The sequence below is a fragment of the Brachyhypopomus gauderio genome, unplaced genomic scaffold (genome assembly GCF_052324685.1).
Source record: "Brachyhypopomus gauderio isolate BG-103 unplaced genomic scaffold, BGAUD_0.2 sc74, whole genome shotgun sequence".
NCBI lineage: Eukaryota > Metazoa > Chordata > Actinopteri > Gymnotiformes > Hypopomidae > Brachyhypopomus > Brachyhypopomus gauderio.
In genome coordinates this window covers 1,387,588-1,414,519 of record NW_027506895.1, presented here as the reverse complement: position 1 = coordinate 1,414,519, position 26,932 = coordinate 1,387,588, and the positions used below count along the sequence as shown (strand labels likewise).

General features: G+C 48.2%; 1 protein-coding gene across 1 annotated transcript; it reads right to left on the bottom strand.

Annotated features, from left to right (window-relative positions):
* Window positions 1-7,271: 7,271 nt before the first annotated feature.
* klhl22 (kelch-like family member 22) lies at window positions 7,272-13,134 on the bottom strand. The gene is given in 10 exon segments (XM_076990279.1): window positions 7,272-7,811; window positions 8,035-8,076; window positions 8,078-8,269; window positions 8,371-8,563; window positions 9,447-9,856; window positions 9,952-10,263; window positions 10,819-10,971; window positions 10,973-10,985; window positions 11,201-11,524; window positions 12,627-13,134. Coding segments are annotated over 9 exon segments (1,890 nt in total). The 5' UTR covers window positions 11,428-11,524; window positions 12,627-13,134; the 3' UTR covers window positions 7,272-7,463.
* Between the last annotated feature and the right edge of the window lie 13,798 nt (window positions 13,135-26,932).

Here is a 26,932-nt window from a genome sequence, read left to right as displayed (position 1 = left end):
CCTCACGACACACACACTAGAGCACTAACCCTAACCCTCACTGTAACTGTAACCCTAACTAGGGCCCTACTAAGGGCCCTCCCTCACAACACACACACTAGAGCACTAACCCTAACCCTCACTGTAACTGTAACCCTAACTAGGGCCCTACTAAGGGCCCTCCCTCACGACACACACACTAGGGCACTAACCCTAACCCTCACTGTAACTGTAACCCTAACTAGGGCCCTACTAAGGGCCCTCCCTCACGACACACACACTAGAGCACTAACCCTAACCCTCACTGTAACTGTAACCCTAACTAGGGCCCTACTAAGGGCCCTCCCTCACGACACACACACTAGAGCACTAACCCTAACCCTCACTGTAACTGTAACCCTAACTAGGGCCCTACTAAGGGCCCTCCCTCACGACACACACACTAGAGCACTAACCCTAACCCTCACTGTAACTGTAACCCTAACTAGGGCCCTACTAAGGGCCCTCCCTCACGACACACACACTAGGGCACTAACCCTAACCCTCACTGTAACTGTAACCCTAACTAGGGCCCTACTAAGGGCCCTCCCTCACGACACACACACTAGGGCACTAACCCTAACCCTCACTGTAACTGTAACCCTAACTAGGGCCCTACTAAGGGCCCTCCCTCACGACACACACACTAGAGCACTAACCCTAACCCTCACTGTAACTGTAACCCTAACTAGGGCCCTACTAAGGGCCCTCCCTCACGACACACACACTAGAGCACTAACCCTAACCCTCACTGTAACTGTAACCCTAACTAGGGCCCTACTAAGGGCCCTCCCTCACGACACACACACTAGAGCACTAACCCTAACCCTCACTGTAACTGTAACCCTAACTAGGGCCCTACTAAGGGCCCTCCCTCACCCTAGGTGGGAAGAGGGAGCTGAGGTAGGGATCCATCACCAGGTTTGCTCTCCTACACTGCTGCCATTGTCATACCACATTTAACTGGAAGACAAAGTTGGGACAGAATTCACCATCTACTCTTTGCTCTGTGAATCCTGGAGAAATCCCTAAATCCCACATACATTTCTTCATAGTAGAGAGGGAGGAGAGGATGAAGAAGGATGAGACAGTCAAGACGTGGACATGGACGAGGAAGAAAGAACGATGAGTCCATCATGGTGATCAGGGTGTGGGAGTGGGGTCTCCACGATTTTCACGATGCAGAGTTTCTCCACTGGTTCGAAGCCAGACTCAAACATAAAACCCGTGAGCCCTGCGTGAACGAGGCCAGGAACTTCGGAAGAACAGGCCTAAGCAAACCTATTCTAAACCTATTAAGAAGATGTGACAGTTCTAAAAGTCCAGCCCAGAAGCTGTGAGTACTGTGGTTTGACCTTGTGGCGAGCCCAGAGTGTCTGAGCCCGAGTCATTCACAAGGCCCCCTTAGGAAATTCAGGTGTCACATTGTCATTGCAAACTTTGAACATCTGACGTCTGACATGTGTCAGCCCTTGGGGGGGGGGGGGGGGGGGGGGGGGTTGCTCCCCTGGCCAGGCGCCCCAGTCGGTTGTCTGCCTTGCCTGATGGCAAACGGCACCTCTGTCCTCAGGGTTAGGAGGGCAGTGACACTGCTGATAAGGGTAACAACATGTCCTGGTGAAGTCGCCCCGCTAGACAAATACAACGGCGTGAACGTTGGCGTGATAACTAGCAGGATCAGCATCCTAACCTGAAATCAGAAATGGGAGAGTCGGTCAGGCCAACACTAGGGCAACACTAAATGATCTGAATAGGAAATCTTGCTAGTTTCTTAGCCCTGGCAAGACTGCTCACCCAGTAGGAAGAAGTGGTGAGAAGCTTGAGATTTAAAAAGGAGTTTTAATACATTTGAATAGGACCTGGTGCAAACAGAGACCGAGCAAACAGATCACATTAAGCTCTGATTTACAAGGGTAGTTTTCAGGAAGAGAGGGAGAGGGAGAAGGGGGGGGGCAGTCAGGATTTTGTGTGTGTGCACGAGTGTTTGCCATCAGACAGAGGCAAACATCTGGTCAGAAGTGATGGCATCACTTTTGAGCAATTCTAAAAACCAGAAACTGCTCAGTCTGATGGTGTCACCTGTTTTAGCAGGTTACAGTTACAGTTACAGTCAGGCACATTTCTTACAGGGCAGTTTTGGGCCACAGGATCACTTATCAGATTTGTTTTGTGGGGTGTAGCAATACAGCCCAGTGGGCGGAGCTGGGTAGGGGATCAGGTACAGATGCTGCACGCGTATGTCACGTGCGGTCTAATTCACGTTTTCACACGTGAGGCTGTCTACCAACCCAAAGTATCCAGCCAGCAACAGTGTGTTTGATCCCCTAGCATAGCTAACACAACTGTGCATCAGATGCTCTGCTGTCTCTAACAACACCTACAAGCAGCTCCAGTGTTTCTAAAGACATCCGAAAGCTGGTCAGAAGTACAGTTCCACTTCAGATGAATCGTCATCGTTGAAGAGCCCGTCACGTCAACCCGACACACACTCGCCGACCTCCCGCTTTTCCACTCGTGGCGTCCAGGCAGACGGCACGGAGAGGTCGTGCTGTGGCGTAAGGTACAGATGTCGTGTGTCATGGAGTCAATGGGGGACTTTTCAAGTACAGAACAGTCTCCCCAGGGTTCTGTTAACAGGCCTTTTCACAGTCATACTCTAATGACCTGCCTCTCGGTCCAAGTACCCCACCACACACACACACACACACTCACACACACACCCCTTCTCTAATGACCTGCCTCTCGGTCCAAGTACCCCACCACACACACACACACACACGCACTCACACACACACCCCTTCTCTAATGACCTGCCTCTCGGTCCAAGTACCCCACCACACACACACACACACACACGCACTCACACACACCAAATGAGGCTGCATTTGGACATATAGTTCTCCCTGGCTTTTAATTTTGCACACGAAACGCCTCACACCATGTAATTGCTCCCCAGATACCAATATGGTGATACAGTAGCCTCTGAGTGCACACACACACACACACACACACACACACACACACACACACACACACACACACACAGAGACGTGCCTGGGTTAATGGAGTCAAAGAGCCTTAAAGCAGCAGAACACACACACACACACACACACACACACACACACACACACACACAGCTGGAGAGATCTGAATCACTGCATCAATACAGCCCTCAATGGTCTGTGCTTTTAAAACCAGTCAATCCTACAAACATCTGTAGTCTTGGGTTTTCCATTGTTTATTATGATTATTATTATTATTATAGTTGCTGTTGTTGTTATACTGAATAATAAAATTATTATTGCTATCTATAATTCTTCTATAAATCTTTCAAACATTGTAACTTTGGGAGAACAGTGTTGGGTTTAAACTAATCCTCTCATGAAAAGGTCAGGAAAAGATACAAACAAATCCCTTTTTGTTCCTGCTCGTAGCAATGCTCTTTATTATTATTGTAGGAAGTAACATAATTGCAATAATTATAATATTTATCATCCCTTATTTGATTTTTGTCTCTGAATTTACACATACCCATATAAAATGAAACCACAGAACAGAACTGGTTTCTTGATGTATGCAGTACGTTGTTTACGTGGTGCATTTTTGACTAGCGAGATCACGTGGGTACCGTGGTGATGTCAGGTCTGCCCCGCACCTACGCGTCTCTTTAGTGTTCTTGTCCTTAGCTCCGCCTTTGTTTCTCGTTGCCAAGGCGTTCGTGTGATATCTGTTTAGTCCTAAGTGTTTTGCTTATGGCTTATACTCTAGTTGCCCCACGTTATGTTGTTGGGTCCCCTTGCCTCCTCGTGGTTCTAGTTTCAGCTCTCCATGTTGTCTTTGATGTAGATTTAGAGTATTGTGGTTCATGGTGTCCCTTAAGCTATGTTCTTATACTTTCTTGGTTTGCTCTGTTTCTATGTACCTAGTTCTGCAAACTGTTAATGTTTAGTGTTCAGAGTTCTGTTGCTAAGTAAAGTCGCCCTTACTATTTACCAGTTCTACTATCCTGTTCGTTTAATGTTGGTTCCCCTTTATGCCCTAGTGTTTTGTTTAGTGTGTCATGCCCCATCTGTCACGTGCCCTCTGCGTAGCCGTGGCGACCAGGTGTCGTTCCAGCCCACCTCTGTTAGGTCCCCGCCCACTATTGTACATGTCCTCTTCCTTAAGGCTGAATCGGTACAGGTGAACACGTAGTGAGATCACATGGGTTCAGCGGTGAACTGGGCTGTTCCTTTTGTTCTGGGAACCCGTGCAACACCTCAGCAGATGTTAACGCTAGCGCTAGAACTGCTCTGCTCCACCAAACCACGTGTCCAGCAGAAGACAAAATGACACCAGGTATAAACTCTTGGAAAATCTGCTGACCTCAGCCAGAGAGCAGGAACTGGTCCTGTCATGGGTACAGTGATAAATGAGCTGATGGTTGCAGAAGGGTGTTATAACCTCTTGGGCCTTGTTTGAGGAACAAACACATGAGCCTCAGTCTCTGGAAGAGGAGCCAACTGGTGAAGTCATCAGAACTTGTAGGTGGTGACGTGTACATCACGGGCACTCTGTTACTACAGGGATCACACGTGTTCCCTCCCTGCAAGCTACAGGCCACATGCTCCACCTCCACAGGTCTGGAATCAGTAGGAAGTGAGATCTCGGCAAGCTTCCGTGTACAGCAGTGATGCTGATGTGATGCTGATATGCTCCGTGTGGACGATGAGCAGTGACACTTTCACACCAGAGCAGGTTGTGATGCTGCATATTTGTTCACTGGTCATGGAAATGAAAATATGTGTGAAAATAGTTCAGCTGCACCCTGCATTGGTCAGGGGTGGGGGACTGTATGGTCAGGGGTGGAGGCTGGTGGAGGCTGTATGGTCAGGGGTGGGACCTCCACTGTTTCTGGTATCCAAGGGTCTATTTGTCATGCACGTGACCTCCTGACCTGACCAAGTTGTCAAGTGTTCTTGTCCACAGCAGCCCTACCTGCCAGGTGTCCTATAATACAGTCCAGTGATTCAGTTTCCAAAAATGAACTTTAATATTGCAAACTGTAAAATGATGACAGTCAGAACAAATGTGCCGTCGGTTACATGAGCACAATAAGACAAAATGGTTGTCCTTTGCAATGTAATGGTGTTATTTAAGCATTTAAGCCCCCGAGAACATGAACAGAGTAGTTGTGCGACAGTACTTGTGTCTAGATGTAGATGTAAGCCTGTCGTAGGCCGTCATACAGTAGAGAATCACTCCTCTGTGGCAACCAGGAAGCAAACGTACAGATTAAATTAAGAGCAAGCAAAATAAAACAAATAAAATCAAAATAAAATTTTAATTCTGTTTGTTTTGAATTCAAACATATTGTTCAGTGCTTAGGACATGATGTGCAACCCTGCAAACAGTGTTGTGACCTACATCCGTTAGGTCTCCACCTGTACACCCCCCTCCCTTCTGTTATAATAAACCACAAACCACATAATATAAATGTGAACATTCAATATGACCAAAACAGAAGTAAAAACTTTCTAAAGTGAAAGTCAGCTGTAGAACTGCACATAACTCTATTACAACTCTATTCCAACTCTATTAAACCCTTAACCGCAGGACTGGAACATGCTTGATTTCCCAATAATCTGACCTTGCCAATAATCTGAGCCCCGACCCACAGACTCACCTCCACTCGCCACTGAGCATTTGGAGAGGAGGTGAAGGCACAGTGAAAGTGAACCCAGGTGCTGAGCACCAGAACAGACTCTGGATCTGAGTCACGAATCTGTGTATCTAACGCTCCAACAAAATAGTAAACTAGATGACATGCAGAAAAAGAAGAACAAACGAAATATGACGGATCATCCACGCCACACGGGACAGGGTCTGGCCGTCCTGCTCAGGAATTACACTGTCCAAATGCATCACAGTCGTCAAGCTGGTAATTAATGGCAAATGATTCAAAACTTAAAAAAAAAGAAAAAAGATTAATATCTCTACACAATAAGGCCACCTTCATTATATCTGTTACACACAAACCTGTCAATCCCATCAAATGATGTTGCTAAACAAGTCCTGGGGCTTAACTGGGTGTCGTGTGGTCCCTAACAGTGTGGTCCTTAGGCTAGCCTTAGTTTGCTAGCACTGAATGTGTGTGATATGTGAAGGCTTGTGTGTGTGTGTGTAAACTCATTAACAGTTATACAGAGACATATATAGTCAAGACATGTTGTGTGCTGAATGAGGATGAAGAATTAAAGTGCAGGACCCCCCACACACCTCAGCTCCCCCCACACCCCTCAGCGCCCCCCACACCCCTCAGCCCCCCCCCACACCCCTCAGCCCCCCCCCACACACTTCAGCTCCCCCCACACCCCTCAGCCCCCCCCCACACCGCTCAGCGCCCCCCACACACACCTCAGCTCCCCCCACACACCTCAGCTCCCCCCACACCCCTCAGCCCCCCACACACCTCAGCCCCCTACACACCTCAGCTCCCCCCACACACCTCAGCCCCCCACACACCTCAGCCCCCTACACACCTCAGCTCCCCCCACACACCTCAGCCCCCTACACACCTCAGCCCCCCCCACACACCCCTCAGCCCCCCCACACCTCAGCTCCCCCCACACACCTCAGCCCCCCCACACCTCAGCTCCCCCCACACACCTCAGCCCCCCCCACACCCCTCAGCTCCCCCCACACCCCTCAGCTCCCCCCACACACCCCTCAGCCCCCCCCACACCCCTCAGCCCCCCCCACACACCCCTCAGCCCCCCCCACACACCCCTCAGCCCCCCCCACACCTCAGCCCCCCCCTACACACCTCAGCCCCCCCCACACACCCCTCAGCCCCCCCCCACACCCCTAAGCCCCTCCACACCCCTCAGCCTCCCCACACCCCTCCCCACACACCCCTCAGCCCCCCCCACACCTCAGCCCCCCCCCCACACACCCCTCAGCCCCCCCACACCCCTCAGCTCCCCCCACACCTCAGCTCCCCCCACACCCCTCAGCCCCCCACACACCCCTCAGCCCCCCCCCACACCCCTCAGCTCCCCCCACACCCCTCAGCCCCCCCACACACACCTCAGCCCCCCCCCACACACCTCAGCCCCCCACACACACCCCTCAGCCCCCCCCCACACCCCTCAGCTCCCCCCACACACCTCAGCCCCCCCACACACCTCAGCCCCCCCCACACACACCTCAGCCCCCCCCACCCCTCAGCCACCCCCCACACACCTCAGCCCCCCCCCCCACACACACACACACCTCAGCCCCCCCCACACCTCAAACTTGGCTTCATCAGACTTGTGTCATCAGACTCACATCACAAGCCATCACAAACGGCTCACAGGCACAGTTGTAAAAAGATCTCTGTCCCGCCGGCCATCGGCTGGACGATGGAGGAACCTGGACGTGGAGTCGCCCAAACCCCCCCCCCCCCACTCCCCACCCGACCTTCACCCGTCCTCGCTGGAGTTGTCCGAATCGTCCCAGTCTACTGTGGCCTCGCGCTGCGGTTTGGTCCTGTGTTCGGCCGGCCGCGCTCTGGCCAGCGTGGCCCTGGGCAGCAGCCCCACGCACACCGCCATGCCCGACACGCGCTCGGGCAGGGCGGGCCCGCCGGTCCACGCGTCCTCCTCGGGGTCGTACACGTGGACGTAGCGCATGCGGCTGCCCTTGTCGTGTGAGCGTCCGCCCACCACGTAGATGAGGCCGTCCAGGGCGGCCACACCCGGTTCCCCGTGCCCCGCCGGGAGAGGCCTCACCACAGACCACGAGTCGGCCGCGGGGTTATAGCACGCCACCTGCAGAGTCGTGCCCACAGTAAAAATATGAATTTACATAATAAATTAAATTGAAATTACATAATACATAAATTACATAATAAAAGTTCCTTATAACGTAAAGGAGCTGTAGTTTACACTGCTCAGTGATGCTTTGTTAGTACATTTAAATCAGTTTAAGATTGACCTTTTATGGATGGTGAATGTGTTTGTGTACAGTGGGTCAGAAAGAGCTTCGCCGCACCTTTAGGACGTCACGCCTGTATCCGCAGCCATCGTTGCTACCCGCCGATGACGTAGGCCCGGCCCGCGTGCGCCGCCATGCCGTGCCACGCACGCTCGACGGGGCCATCGGACCGCTCGCTCCACCGCTCCTCCGCGGGGTCGTAGCAGAAGGTCTCCTTCAGGTAGGCCATGCCGCGACGCCCGCACGCCACGTAGATCCTCCCCTCCACCACCGCGCTGGCGTGGGCGTACACCTGGGGGGAGGAGTCAGTCAGACCACCTGACACACCAGCCAAACTCCACCCCAAAAAAAAAAAAAAAAAGTGCATGATGTTGTCCACAAGGGCGGCGCTACCTCTCTCCGGAGCGGAGCCACGTACTCCCAGGTGTTGGTGTGGGGGTCGTAGCGCTCGACGCAGTCCAGCTCGGTGCTGTAGTCACGTCCGCCGATGGCATAGATGTGGTCACCCAGCACACACACGCAGTGGTCGGCGTGCTGCTGTTGCAAGGGCTCGATGTTACACCAGGCGTTGTGGCGAGGGTCGTACCTGTAAGCCATGCCCTCACTTACACCACACGCCAAAACAACGCTTCAGCAAAGCAGCTGAACAGCTCAGCATTACAGTGCCAATCGTGATATTTTGTTTTTCTGTCATACTTAAGCTGGTAGTGATTGCAAATTGCTCTTTGGAGTCGTATTGTTTTACTGGAGCGTGACTCACTGTGACCAGAAGGCCACAGAACTGCGGGCTGCTACACACGTGTGATTGTCACGTGTCAGATCGCAGTGGGCCTGACGTGGTGCAGGCGTGAGCATGATCGAAACGAACCAATAGTGGCCAAACGCCTGGTATCTCAGGGTCAGGTCCAGCCCCGCCCCCACCTGACAAGTCTGTTTTGTTTATGTAGCCATGTGCGATCCATCAGTTTTGGTCCCGCCTCCTCGTTAGTGTGTTCAGGTGTTCCTTGTTTTGTTTGGTGTATTTAAACTCCTTGTTTGGTCTGCTCTGTGATGTTCATTAATAATTTCTACCACAGCCCTCATGGTCATGTTCGTGAGTGGTTCAACGTGTACTCAGTGTTTGTTGTATTGTGTCTGTGCCTTAGTTAAGTGTTGCAAAATGTCTCTGTCGGTTAATACTCTGTCTGATCTGACCCTGAACTGCCTATATGACCCTGATTTTGATTTGCCCATTATTAAATCTCGCTCCTCTAAGCATTTACGCCCTTATTGCTCTACGACGCCGAACGTACTTCAGAAACTCTGCACACAACGGACAATGAACATTTCTGACATTGTGCAGAGTGCAGTTATTGAGTTATTGAGACGTGATACTGTGACAGATACCAAGACCCAAAAACAACCCCAAACAAAACCTCCTTTCACGCCTGACCCGGCGGGGGCCGCCATCACGAGCGCCTCACACTCACCTCCAACATCGGGCCTCCGCACGGAAGCCGCTGGTGTTCTTGTCTCCGCCCACCAGGTAGACGAAGTTGTTGAGGACGGCCACGCCCATGTTAGACATGCGGGGTGCTCGCTCCGCCCCCAGCGCACGCCAGTGCTCCCAGGAGGCGTTTAGGGCCTGGAAGCGGTCCTCGCAGTCCGCCAGCACGCCCGGCGGGTACATGCCTCCGAATCCCAGGATGCAACGGGAGGTGACCCGGGGCTGGGTAAGCGGGCTCTGCATGACGGGCTGCCACAGCTCCTGGGTGTGGTATCGCAGGGCGGCGGAGACGGCGTCCCGCAGGGGGCAGGGCTTCAGGCTGCCGTGGAGACGCTGGAGCGTGGGCTTCTCCATCAGACAGAAGCGCACCGCCTGCAGCATCGGCAAGGGGACCTGACCGCACCACCACAACGCGTGTCACTGGAACTGCAACCAAATACTCACTACATGAGCTCCACCCGCTCCACCCGCTCCACCCTCTCCCTCACCTGAAGGCAAGCCTCGTCCTTCTGCGCCTGCTCGGGGCTGTAGTGGTAGTGGAGCGCGGCCTCCAGCACCTCGCTCTCCGAGCTGACCTCCAGCTCGTCGCTGGACAGCACGCTCAGGACCTTCTCGGCGGGCAGCTGCCGGTAGACGGCCGTGCGCGAGAAGGTCCGGATGTTCTTCAGGAGGTACGAGCGCACCTTCTCGCCCAGCTGCTGCAGACCGTAGGCGTCGGCCAGCTTCTCCACCTCCAGGAGGTTGTCGTCATCCAGCCAGGAGAACAGGAACTCGCAGCAGAAGCCGATCACGTCCTGGAACTGATGGGCCATCCGGGAGCACAGATAAGGGTCAGGAGAAGATCGCGGTTCAAAAACACGGAGGTCTAGGTCAACCTGGCTACTCTGAAAATGCCCCGTGGTGCCAGTGTGTGTGAATGGAACGTGACCGATTCCGTCCCCTATGGGCTGTATTCTGGCCGATTCTGACTTATGTGGTTCCCTAGGGGCTGCCTGACTGTAGTGGCTTCAAAATGAGAGGATGCTGTAGGCCCTAGGGCCCTAGATGCTGTAGGGAATCAGCTGCTGCTTCTAACCAGTGTGTTGTTGTTTTTACATAAAAGCTGTGTCTTGGTTGTAAAGTGTCCCTGGGTTCTGAGAAAGGTGATATACAAGTATAACTTCATTCATTTATTCTTAGCAAGTATGGGCCAGAACTGGGACATTTCTCACTTGGTATCTTAGCAACACTGTCTGAAACATAGCCGATTTAAGCCCTACTAAAGGAGTGAAGTAGTAATAATACTAGTCGATAGAATATACCAAACCAAACTGTTAAAAAAAAACATGGAGGTCAGACCAGCGTGAGGGTCTTACCTGCAGGAGTGTGGCTGCACACAACACCTCCTGCACGGTGTCCAGGTCCAGGTCCAGCTCCGACGTGTAGATGAAGTCCAGGAGTTTGGACATGGCTGTGTACGAGACCCCATGGATGGAGATCTCCGTCTCCTGCATCTCCCGCAACCCCCCCCGCAAACATACCTCTAACAAAGCAGGGGAGAAGTGACCCAGTTACAGGCTATGAGCTGTAAAACTGTCCAAACATCTCAACACTGTCCACATAGGACTATTTCTCCTTAGCTTTATGGCTGGATTTAATCTGCATGCTTAAAAACGTAATTCCCAGAAAGTCACAACAAACTGAAATCGGGCTTTTGTTCTTGCTGTTTGTCTGTTTCCTCAGTGAAACGCGGCTAACCTGAAGTAGTCACAGCAAGCAGCCAGGAGGATCCGATGGGCCTGGATGGGTTTTTTCTCCACCAGCAGAACCACGTCGAAAAGAATACCGCCCTGGCGAAGGGCAAGGAGCCCGTCCAGGAGCAATCGTGAGTGACTACTGCTGCGGTAGGTCTGCCTGGTACTGGGCTGACCCGACCTCCCCGCCAGGCCCACCACGGCCGGGCTGGGTTCCGTTTCACCATCCATCTCCACGCCTCAGGACCTAAGAGCTTTTCCTCGCTGAACACATCGTCCACGTTCCTGAGATGTGTGGGGTTTCACATTACTCAGAGAGGATAGAGGGCTTGCAAGACAAGAGGATGATGAAACAAAACAAAAACAAACATGAATGCTGTTAATTACATTTGCATGCATCTATATACATGCATATTTGGTCTAAAATAACAGGCTACATAATACTGGAACGCACAACAACAAAACAACAGGAACACAACAAAAAGTTCACTTTCTTGAGGAGATACAATCATACATCGTCAGAATGACCTTAAAAAACTACACATTTGCAGAATACTATACACATATTCCACCATATGTTTTATGTGGCATAACATTCAAAAAGTCTTCTTCTTCTTTCGGAGGACAAATTTAGATTGGGTTGTAAAAAATCACAATTGACAAAATATGGCACATATAAAAATATGGCACATAACTCATTTCTGATCCTATCCTTCCTCGTCACTCCAAATGAGAATCTCAACACCTCCATCTCCCTCACCTCAAATGTCTCTCCCAAACATTTCCATGCCTCCACTGGAATATCATCAGGTCCAACTGCCTTACCACACTTCATTCTCTGAATTGCAGCCCTTACTTCCTTCTTGCTTACCTGAGGCACTTCCTGATTCACAACCTCTACCTCTTCTAACCTTCTTTCCCTTTCATTCTCTTGATTATTCAGTTCCTCAAAATACTCCTTCCACCTTCCCAAGACACTCTCCTCACCAGACAATACATTTCCATCTTTATCCTTTAAAACCAATCTGTACAGATCATTTTCCCCTTCCTTAGTGTCCAACTTCTCACACAGCTTGCTATATGCCTTCTCTATAGCTTCTGCCACTGCTCTCTTAAGTAGCCGAATGTATTTAAATGTTTATATCCAGTCACCGCAGATAACAACCAAACTGCTGCTTCCAAAATGAAAGTAAACGCGTTGTCTGCCTTAAAGGCAACTTAGTGTAGCAAACCTGTTATCCCTAAACTGATAGTAAACACGTTGCGTTGTGTGGGTTCGCTGCGAAAATATTGACAAACAAACGTGCAATTTTACCAATCAAGTGTGCTAAAGTGGCCCGAGTCACCCACATTTCTCCCAGTTAGTAGTCATCTGGTACCAGCCAGCCAGCAGGCCGGGCCTTTGAGACGCTTCTCTGAATCAACCTTACCCAAAACACCGCACGGTACCGCACGGCACCGCCGCCCCGCACCAGGTCGTAAGTTAGACGACAGATAAGAACCGGGGATGGAACCGGACACCTCGCAGGAGAAGATCGGGCGACTCGAGTCGGACGTCAGGCGACGCGAGCTGTCATTGAACTTGCGGTGTTTCCTCCTCGGCGGAGCAGCGACGCGGTGTTTACTCTCCGACTCCGCCGGTCGTAACGTCAGGCGCCCACGCGCGTCCCGTGATCCCGGGGGTGCGTGTCCTGCAAAAACACACGGCGCACTATTATAAACACTCCAGTGTACAATATTATCGTGTGGTGTTTAATGCTGAACGTACTAGAGCATGCTTTTTTAATTTAAAAAAATTACAGATAAGTTGGTAAGCTGATAGATAGCTAGTTATTAAGAGATATTTCTCTAAACAACACTACAGATTTTTTTTACAAGTGAAAATGTTGTTATCTTTAAAGATAGAAAGCTTTAGGCCCTGTTATTGTTATTTGTCGCGTGCTACGTAGGAAAAGGTGCATTTATTTATTTTAGCCAACAGAGGGCGACATCCTCCTTTTTTACAGCATACCTTCGCGCGTGGCGTAATGAGTTATTTATGGTACGTTTGTAGATCGTGTTTATCTGTGGCCTGCGACAGTGTGCTCCATGGGAACTCGCGATTATTATTTTTTTTTACACTAAAAATATTTTTTGTTAAAACACGTCAGTTTTGTAAACAAGCGCAAACGCTTCCGAGTTGTACAAGAGTAAATTAATAATCGTAATATTTGCATTCAGACCGAATTCTAATTTCAGAACGAACAGGTGTAGACCTATTCAAGTGTAAGTCCATTACAAAGAAAGAAAAAAAATTAAAGAAAGATATTGCCCAGTTTTATAGTATTTCAGTTTGTCTATTGCATTTGTATTGATCTTGAAGCCATTTCGAGCAATTGATGTGATTATTTGCTCTACGTCTCTTCTGCTGCCCGGGTCTCTGTTTTTATTACCTTATAACTAATGGGGCATATCGCCCCTATCAACCGAGTGCCTGCTCAGACCTGCTGTAAAACACTGCCACAGCCCAAGTCCCATCTTAATGACAGGTGGCAAATCAATACGGTCCAAACCGAACGGAGCTACAAAAACAGGTCCAGTGAAAAAGACATTTTATAGTGATTTGTGTCAGCGGGGCAGACATTAAATGCCTTTCCACTTAGCCGTAAGCAGCGCGTGTCTTTTGTGATCTGCGTTTTTTGTTTCACCTGACTGCACATGGGTCTTTTATTTTGCATAGGCTACCGTTTCATCCAAGCACGTTGCGTCTGTTTTGATTGTGCACGCGCTGGAGAGCACGCGCTTTGTTTTCGCCGTCACGAGCCCCGCTGCACCCGGACCAAAGCTGCTCACAATATGGCTTCCAAAGTAATTCGTCACAACTTTTTTGTGGCGACGTCCTCACACCTTATTTTATCTCCACTCTCGCCTCTCCCTTTATTCATTCGTTCTAGATTTGGGCCTTCACTGCCGCAATACGTTTGACTCCTAATTATATCCAAAGACGATTATATAGACTTCTACCGGCTTTACCAGACGACAAATGTGAGGAGCACATGAAATAAACTATTGGTTCCCATACAATCACCTATCACAGCAAACAGTTTCTGCCAATATGTAAATATAATATAATCGTTTATCTCTGTTTTCTCCCTCTTTGTGAGCTGTCAAATTGCCCTTTTAAAGGAGAATGATGTCAACATAGTGTAGAAAGACGATGGTACGTCGTGTAATGAGTTTTTACACAGATAAGCGTTGCTCTATTCTGTTCTACGTGAATGACCCAAGGGCTCATTGAATGGGCTCCGTCCATGGAGACAGAGCAGTGTGGTTCATAGACAGATGGGAAAGGACACCCAGGTTCACCAGTAGGCTGTCAGGAAACTCCACCGTCTTGTTCGTGTCACTCTGACTCCCTATGCTAAATACCCCGGACCGTAATTATTCAGTGGCAATCACGCTGCTGGATTTGCAACATGAATATACAACATTGGTTTTGCCTGTCTTATTGTCTGAAGTGAGCGACAATTCCCTCCTATGTGTCTGCTTGCTCCTTAGCGTCTCTTGAATCATAACCGTGATTAGTATGCAGAAGACTTTTCCAGAGAGGCTGTCTTCCTCTTTAATTAAAACAAGATAGGTGGCCGCTTTCTTGGTCAGTCAGACAATCACAGCTACCACAGTTATTAAAGTGTTGCGTCGCTGCCGCGAGAAAGTGCCGCTTCCTCAGACAGAAACCACCATTATGCTATTTTTGTCCTTTTCTCCCTTTTGTAATTACACTGATCCTACATTATCGTATTGTCTAAATAGCTTCTATGAATTCTGACTGAAACAAAAAATGTTTTTGGTTTGTTCATCCCAACAACTCTTATCTATTGCATAATCCATAAAGGGGAGTGGGGGGGGGGGGGGGGGGGGGGGCTGTTCCTTTGGCTTACTTACCACGTGTCCGTCCTGAGCAGCAAGGACATAGGACCAGGTGAGACAGACATGTGTGCGTTAATGCCATGTTCCTTGTCTCTGAGGGCCTCTGTCTCTACCACCAGCAGAAACAGAGCACCAGGCCTTCTATCGAATGACCTCCATAAAGTGTCAAATAAAACTCAACAAAGCTTTTGTTGGGATTAAATTACTTGTTTATAGCCGTTTGTTACTTGTATTTACTAGACAAGCCACTCGGGCTCTTATCAGCTTTCCATTATTCTAACACAATCACTGGTTGCTAAGGACCAGTAGCCTCTACAAGCGTCTTGCTGTCTCTGCCGTCTCTGCTGTCTTTGCCGTCTCTGCTGTCTTTGCCGTCTCGGCCGTGTCATGAAAACGTACTAAGTTTGTTGTTACCAGATGGATAGTTTACTTAGCAGCAAACATGAATAAAGCGTGAATGTGCTATATGTGTTCTCTCAGACTTGCTGTGCACTGTGTTAACATATGGATGCCAGGACTTTTGATTGACCTCTCAAACCCCAGTATGCTACAGCAGGGACACACACTGTCACATTCACAGCACACACACTGCAGGGACACACATTCTCACAGCACACACACTGCAGGGACACACATTCTCACAGCACACACACTGGAGGGACACACATTCTCACAGCACACACATTGCAGGGACACACATTCTCACAGCACACACAGTGCAGTGGCACACATTATCACAGCACACACACTGCAGTGACACACATTCTCACAGCACACACACTGCAGTGACACACATTCTCACAGCACACACACTGCAGTGACACGCTCTCACACTCACAACACACACACTGCAGTGACATACATTCTCACAGCACACACACTGCGGGACACACATTCTCACAGCACACACACTGCGGGACACACATTCTCACAGCACACACACTGCAGTGACAAATATTCTCACAGCACACACACTGCAGTGACACACATTCTCACAGCACACACATTGCAGTGACACACATTCTCACAGCACACACACTGCAGTGACACGCTCTCACACTCACAACACACACACTGCAGTGACACACATTCTCACAGCACACACACTGCAGTGACACACATTCTCACAGCACACACACTGCAGTGACACACTCTCACACTCACAACACACACACTGCAGTGACACCCATTCTCACAGCACACACACTGCGGGACACACATTCTCACAGCACACACACTGCGGGACACACATTCTCACAGCACACACACTGCAGTGACAAATATTCTCACAGCACACACACTGCAGTGACACACATTCTCACAGCACACACACTGCAGTGACACACATTCTCACAGCACACACACTGCAGTGACACGCTCTCACACTCACAACACACACACTGCAGTGACACACATTCTCACAGCACACACACTGCGGGACACACATTCTCACAGCACACACACTGCAGTGACACACATTCTCACAGCACACACACTGCAGTGACACACATTCTCACAGCACACACACTGCAGTGACACACATTCTCACAGCACACACACTGCAGTGACACGCTCTCACACTCACAACACACACACTGCAGTGACACACATTCTCACAGCACACACACTGCGGGACACACATTCTCACAGCACACACACTGCAGTGACACACTCTCACACTCACAACACACACACTGCAGTGACACCCATTCTCACAGCACACACACTGCGGGACACACATTCTCACAGCACACACACTGCGGGACACACATTCTCACAGCACACACACTGCAGTGACAAATATTCTCACAGCACACACACTGCAGTGACACACATTCTCACAGCACACACACTGCAGTGACACACATTCTCACAGCACACACACTGCAGTGACACGCTCTCACACTCACAACACACACACTGCAGTGACACACATTCTCACAGCACACACACTGCGGGACACACATTCTCACAGCACACACACTGCGGGACACACATTCTCACAGCACACACACTGCAGTGACACACATTCTCACAGCACACACACTGCAGTGACACACATTCTCACAGCACACACACTGCAGTGACACACATTCTCACAGCACACACACTGCAGTGACACGCTCTCACACTCACAACACACACACTGCAGTGACACACATTCTCACAGCACACACACTGCGGGACACACATTCTCACAGCACACACACTGCAGTGACAAATATTCTCACAGCACACACACTGCAGTGACACACATTCTCACAGCACACACACTACAGTGACACACATTCTCACAGCACACACACTGCAGTGACACACATTCTCACAGCACACACACTGCAGTGACACGCTCTCACACTCACAACACACACACTGCAGTGACACACATTCTCACAGCACACACACTGCAGTGACACACATTCTCACAGCAGCATTATCCAAACATATCTGTGTACAACAGGGAGCTATTGCTTGGGAAGTGGTGATGTTGCATTCGCCTCCTCTGAATTCACCCATGGAAAACACACCCAGCACTGCTGTTACGCTGGACTCTCTAACCCCTACACCAAAGCCTGACGAGCCATACTTAAAACCTTCAAGAAACAAGGGGATAGTAATAGATACATTACATTATACAGGTTTAAACCTGGGCAGTGATTTTCAAAGGGCAGAATTTAACTGTGCTTTTATGTCTGTAGTACAGTTCAAGGCACTTTAAAATTCAGTTAATGACTGGTATATGAAACTAATAAATCATTTGTGTGCATTTGTAAATATTTAAAGAGAAATCATTCTTCAGCAAGCTGTAAAAAGATTTTTACAGATCCAGTTTAGTCTTATTTAATTTAGATATTTAGTTTAGACAGAAAAAACTATACAAGAAATGTGTGTGTGTGTGTGTGTGTATTTCCAGTCTCACTATAGTTTACTGCAGTGACGTTAAGCTGTTCCTTCTGTTCTAGCTCTAGAACATACTGCTGTGTTTCTCACTCTTCTAACAGGCCCTGGAGAAACGTGCACACTGGTGTCTCTCACCAGCAGCATCCCCAGCGTATGAACCTGATTCTGACGGACTGACTAACAAGCAGCAAAAGAAACACATTTTAAAAACAGAGGACCGATCTGTTTTAATGAGGCTATGAATTGCTTTCATGATAAACCGCCTTCAGCACACGCATGTCTGCCACTCTGAGCAGCACTGTGGTAGATCGAGAGGAAGCTTGCCATTGGTTCTGGATGAATCTGTGCCTTTCCTGGTTCCAAACTGTCTGGGCAGACCCTGAATGTATTTGGTTTGTCTCCAAATTAAGAAACAACTGAGCAGTTCTTGCTCAGAAGGGACAGTATTTGTTGGGTTTTCATCTCCCTACACTAACCTCTAGGGTGTTTGATGTTGTAGAACTGCCAGTGTGAGAGCACACACACACACACACACACACACACACACACACACACACACACACACACACACACAAACCCCTAAGCGCTGATTCAGCCACTGTCACACCATGTTCCTCCAAGCATGTACCAGCGGGCTCTTCTGCTCCACAGACAACATCACTTGCTTCGTTTCCAGCAACTGCGCTCGTCAGACGTTCCATGTGCTCGCCGCTTGTCTGGGGGTGGACGGTTTCCATGCCGACCGCTCCGTCTGTCTGTAGTCAACCCAGTAGGCGGGGTCACCCGAAAAACCTGCAGGCCTCAGCTTCCAAGTCGCTGTCTGCCACTCCGTAGGCTGAGGTGTGGACACGCAAATTATTTAGACCTGCTCTGGCAACACTGTCAAATTATTTAGACCTGCTCTGGCAACACTGTAATAAGGCAACATGCTGTAATAAGTGTGTAATGATCTTGCGACACCCATCGCTTTATGTGATCTCAATAAATTGTCCTTCTCAGACAGGGTGGCAAAGATCCCCGAGAGGCCCACGTCCCAAATGAAAAATACCAAATCTATATTAGAATCCTCACTCTGCGCTTCGTGATTCGCTCATTCAGTTTGGAGATGCCGTTGGGGTATGAAGGAAATCAGGCCGATGTCCAATGTTGGACGGGCTGTAGGAAAAGAGTGAGAGGAACAGTGGGAGAATATGGCACAAAGAGGTAGACGTCAGTGAAACGTACATGTACCATTTACATTAACCAGTTTTCATTTCACATTACACTTCTCATGTAGTTAATAATTTGGTACGAACATCGCAGAATCACAGGAGGTCTGGGTGGCACCTGGACAGGTCTAGAGCAGGGACACACATAACTCTGCACGTAAAGACACATCTCTAAAAATACTAACACTATACTAGTAAAGTTTCAGTACTATTGTCAACACGTCCATCAGCAGATACTGCGGTTCAGCCTGTGTGACACAGGAAGAGCTAATGTATCATTCACCTCTCGGCTCGTCTAGGTTATCTGACTGCATCTTCACTGATACCGTTCACATTTTCTGCTATTGATGTTTGTGTTTCAAACCCATTAACCCTTTCATTTTTTAAAATTTTTGCTAAAGTCTTGCTGAGAGATCTGCTATATAGCAGGTGTGCATCTGAACTTGTCTTGCATGGTCTACAGCTGCCCCACCCAACATTGTTCAACGTTTCATTCAGGTCCCAAGCTGCTACAAAACGCCATTTCCCCCCACCTGATGGTGAATAAGATGTATTAAAATGAAATCTGCAGTATAGGACTGCATGGGCTGAAATATCCTCAAGTGCGTATTGAAATGATTCGAATTGGAAGCTATATAATATGTCTACGCGGAATGAAGCAGGATTGTACGGCCACTTCAGCACTGCGCTCGAGCACTGACTCACTTCTGTGGGTGAGTATACCTCCTCTCTCGATTAATCAGGTCTGGAAATAGTCCTGACGGGCGAGCGACCCTGACAAGAGCAATTTAGTCTCTGCCCCTCAACAGTGATCAATTTTCAGTGGCGGATGAAAAAAAATAAACGATATGGATACAATTCAATGAAGCTGGCATTCATCAGAATTCAATACTCGGTCTCTCCGGACTTCCACAGAACATAACTCTTGCCTTCACAATAACAGACCGAAGATTTTATGCTCTTTCTCTCTCTTTAAAAAAAACCCTCCCCTCTGCCGTTTTGTATAAGTAATATTTAGCCATAATCTGCGATGTCTGCAAGGTTCACAGATATAAATAGCATAAATGCCGGGTGTTGTTATTAGAGACAACTTATTTATCCCACGCAAATTTGTGCGTGGAACAAAAGATCCGCCGCACGGACGAGTCATCTTCTGGAAGAGAGAGACACGCAGTGATTATCTCCGTCTGCGAAACTGCGCTATTAAGATAATGGGGCTGTGGGATGTTGGTTAGATCGTTAGCACGAGGACCAAGAACAGCCCGTGCACTCGAGACCACAGTACTGCTGTACGTAGTCTTGGGTAGTATGTTTTCAAAATGCACTGTATTGTAATGTTGACTTTCTTTTGCATATCCATTGGGCGCCATTTTATCTTCAAATACTCCTGCTCTAGGAGTACTTTAGGCCTCAGTACCGGGCCGTTCAGGTAATGCACGAGGCTCCTTGGCCTCTTTCCTTTAATCATCTTGCTGTAACACACAAGTTCAAACAATATATACTGCAAAAAAATTAAGGGAACACTTAAACAACACAGTAAATCCAAGACAACCACACTTATGTGAAATGAACTTGTTCAGTTAGGAATCAACACAGATTGTGAATCAGTTTCACCTGCTGTTGTGCAAATGGAACAGACAACAGGTATAAATTAGGCAATTAGCAAGACACCCCGTATAAAGGAGTGATTCTTCTGCAGGTCGTGACCACAGATCTTTTCTCTGTTCTCATCCTTTCTGGCTGATGTTTTGGTCACTTTGGCATTTTGTCAGTTCTCTCACCATAGAGGTATCATGAGGCAGTGTCTACAACCCACAGAAGTGGCTCAGGTAGTGCAGCTCATCCAGGATGGCACATCAATGCGAGCTGTGGCAAGAAGGTTTGCTGTGTCTGTCAGCACAGTGTCCAGAGCATGGAGCAGATACCAGGAGACAGGCCAGTACACCAGGAGACGTGGAGGGGGCCGTATGAGGGCAACAACCCTTTAGCAGGACCACTAGCTCCTCCTTTGTGCAAGGAGGAACAGGAGGAGCAGTGCCAGAGCCCTGGAAAATGACCTCCAGCAGGCCACTAATATCCATGTTTCTGCTCAAACTGTCAGAAACAGACTCCTTGAGGTTGGTATAAGGGCCCGACGTCCACAAATTGACACCATGCAGGGTGATTGGCATTTGTCAAGGAACACCAAGATTGGCAGATGGCACCCTGTGCTCTTCACGGATGAGAGCAGGTTCATACTGAGCATGTAACAGATATGACAGAGTCTGGAGACGCCGTGGAGAGCGATCTGCTGCCTGCAACATCCTCCAGCATGACCGGTTTGGCAGTGGGTCAGTAATGGTGTGGGAAGGCATTTCTTTGGCGGGCCCCACAGACCTCCATGTGCTAGCCAGAGGTACCCTGACTGCCATTAGGTACCAGGATGAGATCCTCAGACCCATTGTGAGACCATATGCTGGTGCAGTGGGCCCTGGGTTCCTCCTAATGCGGGACAATGCTAGACCTCATGTGGCTGGAGTGTGTCAGCAGTTCCTGCATGATGAAGGAATTGATGCTACGGACTGACCTGTCTGTTCCTCAGACCTGATTCCAATTAAGCACATCTGGGACATCATCCACCAACGCCATGCTTTAATCCAGGTCTGGGAGAAGATTCCTCAGGAGAACATCTGTCGCCTCATCAGGAGCATGCCCAGGCGTTGTAGGGAGGTCATACAGACACGTGGAGGCCACACACACTACTGAGCTTCATTTGAACTTGTCTTGAGGATCAGCCTGTCATTTGATTTTTCACTTTGATTTTGAGTATGATTCCAAATCCAGACTTCCATGGGATAATACTATTGATTTACATTGATCTTTTTAATGTTACTTTGTTCTCATCGCATTCCACTATGTAATAAATAAAGATTTTCAACTGTAATGTTTTATTAATTGAGATCTAGGATGTGTTATTTTAGTGTTCCCTTTCTTTTTTGAGCAGTGTATATACAAATTACAATGAAATAAATGTAATCGATTTGAAAAAAATTTTGGGTGAGTTGAATTGATTTCAGCCTTGGTTCTGGAAACCAGCTTTAAAATCGTCCCCCCTTCCTAGACAATTCCGCATGAATAGATGGACGTGCCCTCTCCAGAAAGGCCACGGCAATTAAGAAGCTGTTCAGAAAAGTGCAGGTGATGGGGCGATGGTTAATACTGTTGAGATGCATGAAGTCCCCTAACCACAAGTAGATAATCAGACCGACGTAGCAGTCAGGCGAGAGAGCCCGATAATGAAAAGCTATTTCATGTTATATTATAGTTTCATTTACCAAGCCTGGTGCAATCGGCTCATCTGGGCGTTTGTAAAGAGGCTTTTGAAAGGATCCCGCTGAAGTCTAGATTTAATGCTCCACTGGACGACCCGATGCTGCAGAGGACTCGTCCGAACGTTGCACGTTAGAGTATTTCACGATTGTTCAAATGGGACAGGACAATGACGGAGGCTCCCACGATAATACTGTCAGTCACGCTGGCTGATAAGTCCGTGCGTTCAGATTCACAGTCTTCATGTCCTCTTAACACACCTCTTTCCAGAGGTGGATTTCCGGCTCCGACGATTATCTGAATTGCGCTATTCAGATAAAGCGAGGGCGAGGGCGAGGGACCGTTTTTAGCCGCGGTGCTCCGTGGCCCCGCTGCGTCCGTGACCCGCCGCTCATCACACTCCCGTGTTTTTCCTGCTCCGTCTGATTACCTCTGATTGGTAATTGCACAGCGGTGACTCCACGGTGACTCAGACCTGCGGGTACTGCTTGACTGTTGTCGGCGGGCCGAACCCCAGTGGAGGCGATGTGAGGGACTTATAGCCAGACAGAACAGAACTGGGGTGACGACGTCCAGCGACGGCTGACTGCACGCTGAATCCACAGTGGAGGGGAGACAAGTTGTGGGGAGGTAAATGACCATGCTGTAAAAGAAAGAAAGAAACTGTAGAATTTAAGTGTGTGTGTGGGTGTGTGTGTGTACGCGCAAACATCTCACATAAACTAGACTATAAAACTGACAGCTGTCCTGAAAAGTTCAAATTCATCATTTTTTTAAAATTATAGACTACTGTTTAGTGTTACTGTAAGCGTATGTCAGGTGATGTTAATTGAACTGTTCTTTATCTCAGCAGTTACAGGTCATCTGCTACCTTCTCTTTAAGCCAACCCAATGCATCCTTTTATAATTAGTACATTGTTTCATCATCATTCCTGACATGTATATATTAAATCACTTGTCTTTGTTCTGGAAGGTTGATGCACTGGCTGCTTTGTAGCCACAGGGAACCTGCAGCTATTAAAACCTGCAGCTACTATTAAAACCCACAATTAAATGAGCTTTGAATAAGGCTGTAGTAGTGCAGAGCAGGTGGAGACATACAGTCAGGTGGAGACACACAGTCAGGTGGAGACATACAGTCAGGTGGAGACATACAGTCAGGTGGAGACATACAGCCAGGTGGAGACACACAGTCAGGTGGAGACACACAGCCAGGTGGAGACATACAGTCAGGTGGAGACATACAGTCAGGTGGAGACACACAGCCAGGTGGAGACATACAGCCAGGTGAAGACATACAGTCAGGTGGAGACACACAGTCAGGTGGAGACATACAGTCAGGTGGAGACACACAGCCAGGTGGAGACATACAGCCAGGTGGAGACATACAGTCAGATGGAGACATACAGCCAGGTAGAGACACACAGTCAGGTGGAGACACACAGCCAGGTGGAGACACACAGTCAGGTGGAGATACACAGTCAGGTGGAGACATACAGCCAGGTGGAGACACACAGTTAGGTGGAGACACACAGTCAGGTGGAGACATACAGCCAGGTGGAGACACACAGTCAGGTGGAGACATACAGCCAGGTGGAGACACACAGTCAGGTGGAGACACACAGTCAGGTGGAGACATACAGCCAGGTGGAGACACACAGTCAGGTGGAGACATACAGTCAGGTGGAGACACACAGTCAGGTGGAGACATACAGTCACTGCATCTCTCTAATTGTACTAGCACATCTTACAAAATGTGACATCTGTTTATAGACTTTGTTTCCAGGTTATGTCCCACTGCACACCCGTAGAGATGTTTGAAATCAGTGATGCCGCGTCTAAAAAGAACTTTGACTTTATTGATCAAAAATAAGTGGACACACACACACACACACACACACACACACACACACACACACACACACACACACACACACACACACTCTCTCTCTCTCTCCATCTGCTCGTTTACTCTGTCCTTCAGCTCTCTCCTGATTGGTCTCTGTTCTCTCTCCTGATTGGCCCCACTTACCCCAAAAGCTACTTTATCATCTTTCATTCTGTTTTGAATGTCTAAAACAGTGCCAGGACGACCCAGAAGTATCTGTGCGCTCATTGTATGCTGGCCAATAATTAGGTTTGCATCCCCAATAAATTGTCATTTGCTGTATGGTAAAGGTTTCTGATTCAATTGCCTTCACATCGAGTGGTCTAGGGTTGGAGGATCATCTGACTGTTGCTTTCAAGGGGAACCAGTGCATTGAGAATAGCAAGCTGTCCTGAACGAACAGCATGCATTAGCTAAGTGGCTCCGAGTTAAAGCAGGAGAGATACGCCAAATTAATACGTATGTAGAGAGAGAGAGCGAGTGCGTGAGAGACTCCCTCTCCTTTCATCCTCTCCATGTAAATGACCCATAACGAACCACCATTATGTTTTATCCTCTTGCTTCTCCACTGCTGGTTTCCAGAGAAGGTTTTCAGAGGAGCTCTGTTCATTAGTGCAGGAAAATAGAACGTCAGGCTGTGGTCCATCCCTGCAGTATTGTAATCAGACACGAAGAACAATACTCTCGTAATAATAATAATAATAACAACAATAATACTAAGAGAAATAATAAGAATAATACTCTTATAACATCCATCCCATTTTTGTTTCTCTGTCTGTATTGAAAGTGCACTTGTATAGAGGGAAAGTTGAGAGCCCTTAAAAGTGTACTTGGCTATTTAGAAATGACATTCATTATTCAGAAAGGACCAGGTACAAGTTCTCACACAAGGCTGTGGCCACTGATGCATCATGGACTGTAGGTGCTGAAGGTCTGGATACAGAACAAGATGGAGATCTGGACATGTTCAGCTCTGAGCGGAGGCTTTAGGGTTCTGATCTTCACTGAGCTTCTGTGGTATTGCTGCAAACATGGCCACACTTCTCTCACAGAGGCAGACTCTTACGATACTGATGTTAATGCACAGAGAACAGTGCTAAATGAAGCAGGTGGTAGTTGTTTGCTAACAGGATACTCAGATGAATTTCATTTTCATACGAGTATTTCTCAAACAAGTTCAAATGTTACAATGGTACAATTCTTGGTATGCTATAGTGAATCAAACTTTTAGTCACTAATCTATGTCAAATGTTGAAATTCCATCAGTCGTGTAACCACTAGCTGAGCCACTGCATGTATTTGCTTCTTGCGTGACATTTGAACTTGAATGATGTCGCGTTTCAAAAGGGCCTTAAACCTTGGAGGGCCCGCCACCTGTACTGAAGCGACATTTGATGACATTTCACTTGCACCATATTGTGGAGCAATAAACAATAACCAGGCGTCAGTCCATCAGACTGAGTCTCCTCCCAGGGAGCTGCTCTTGTGTTACATCGTTTAGCACATTTCTGTGACGCTATACATGGAAATCTGATTGCAATACTAATTAACCTCTTAATCCATGCTAGTGAAAGTCGAAGATTTTTCTTAAGAGAATTTCAGCAGTAGGATAAGATGTTAATGGTCTGTATCAGGTCACTAACACCATCTATTACTGTAATATTATTGTGTTGCTATTTGAAAGAAATATGTGGCGTCAGAAATATTGTTATCCAACTATAAGGTAGGAAAACTATTCAATGAATAAAAAACAAACAACAACTACAAAAAACAACCAATGTATCAACTGAACATTACTTTTTGATCATTTTTGGACCTGATTAGATTTCAGTCAGGCAGCTAACTTTACCCAGAAGTGCATTGCTTTCAGTAACGTTTTGTGGCATTTTGGAACATTTTGGAGAGATAGAGAGAATCTGTAGCAGTCCCTGCTGAGATGAATGTGGAGTTATCAGACCATGGTGCAGAACGGAGGAATTGAGCAATCCATCATTCTGCAATATGTCAGGGGTTCCATCACTGTGTTCATTCAGCATCTTCAGACACTGCATGTAAGGAATGTAGGATTGAGGGTATAGCCATGATGTTCTGGGAATCTCTATGGGAACCCATTTGAAAATGAAGAGAAGAACGTAATTGCACTAGCAATTTGTGTGTGTGTGTGTGTGTGTGATTACATGGGTGTGTGTGTGTGTGTGACAGAGTGTGTGTGTGATTACATGTGAGTATGTGTGTGTGTGTGTGTCTGTGTGTGTGTGTGTGTGTGAGAGTTGGGGTTGGTATATAAGGTAGAAAGAGACTGGGGTACAAACTGAGTGCACACACTGCCCCTTGCAAAAGCTTTGGTCTCTAGTTTAATGTAGCTGACACTGGTAAGCGTCACATTGCTAAACAGCTCATATCACTCTGAATCCGCCTCAGCAAGGAACACAATGTGATGAACAAACAGTGATCATCTGCTTTGCATTACATAATAAATATACACTGAAAAAAATAAAGCACTGGCTCAATGTAATAAAAT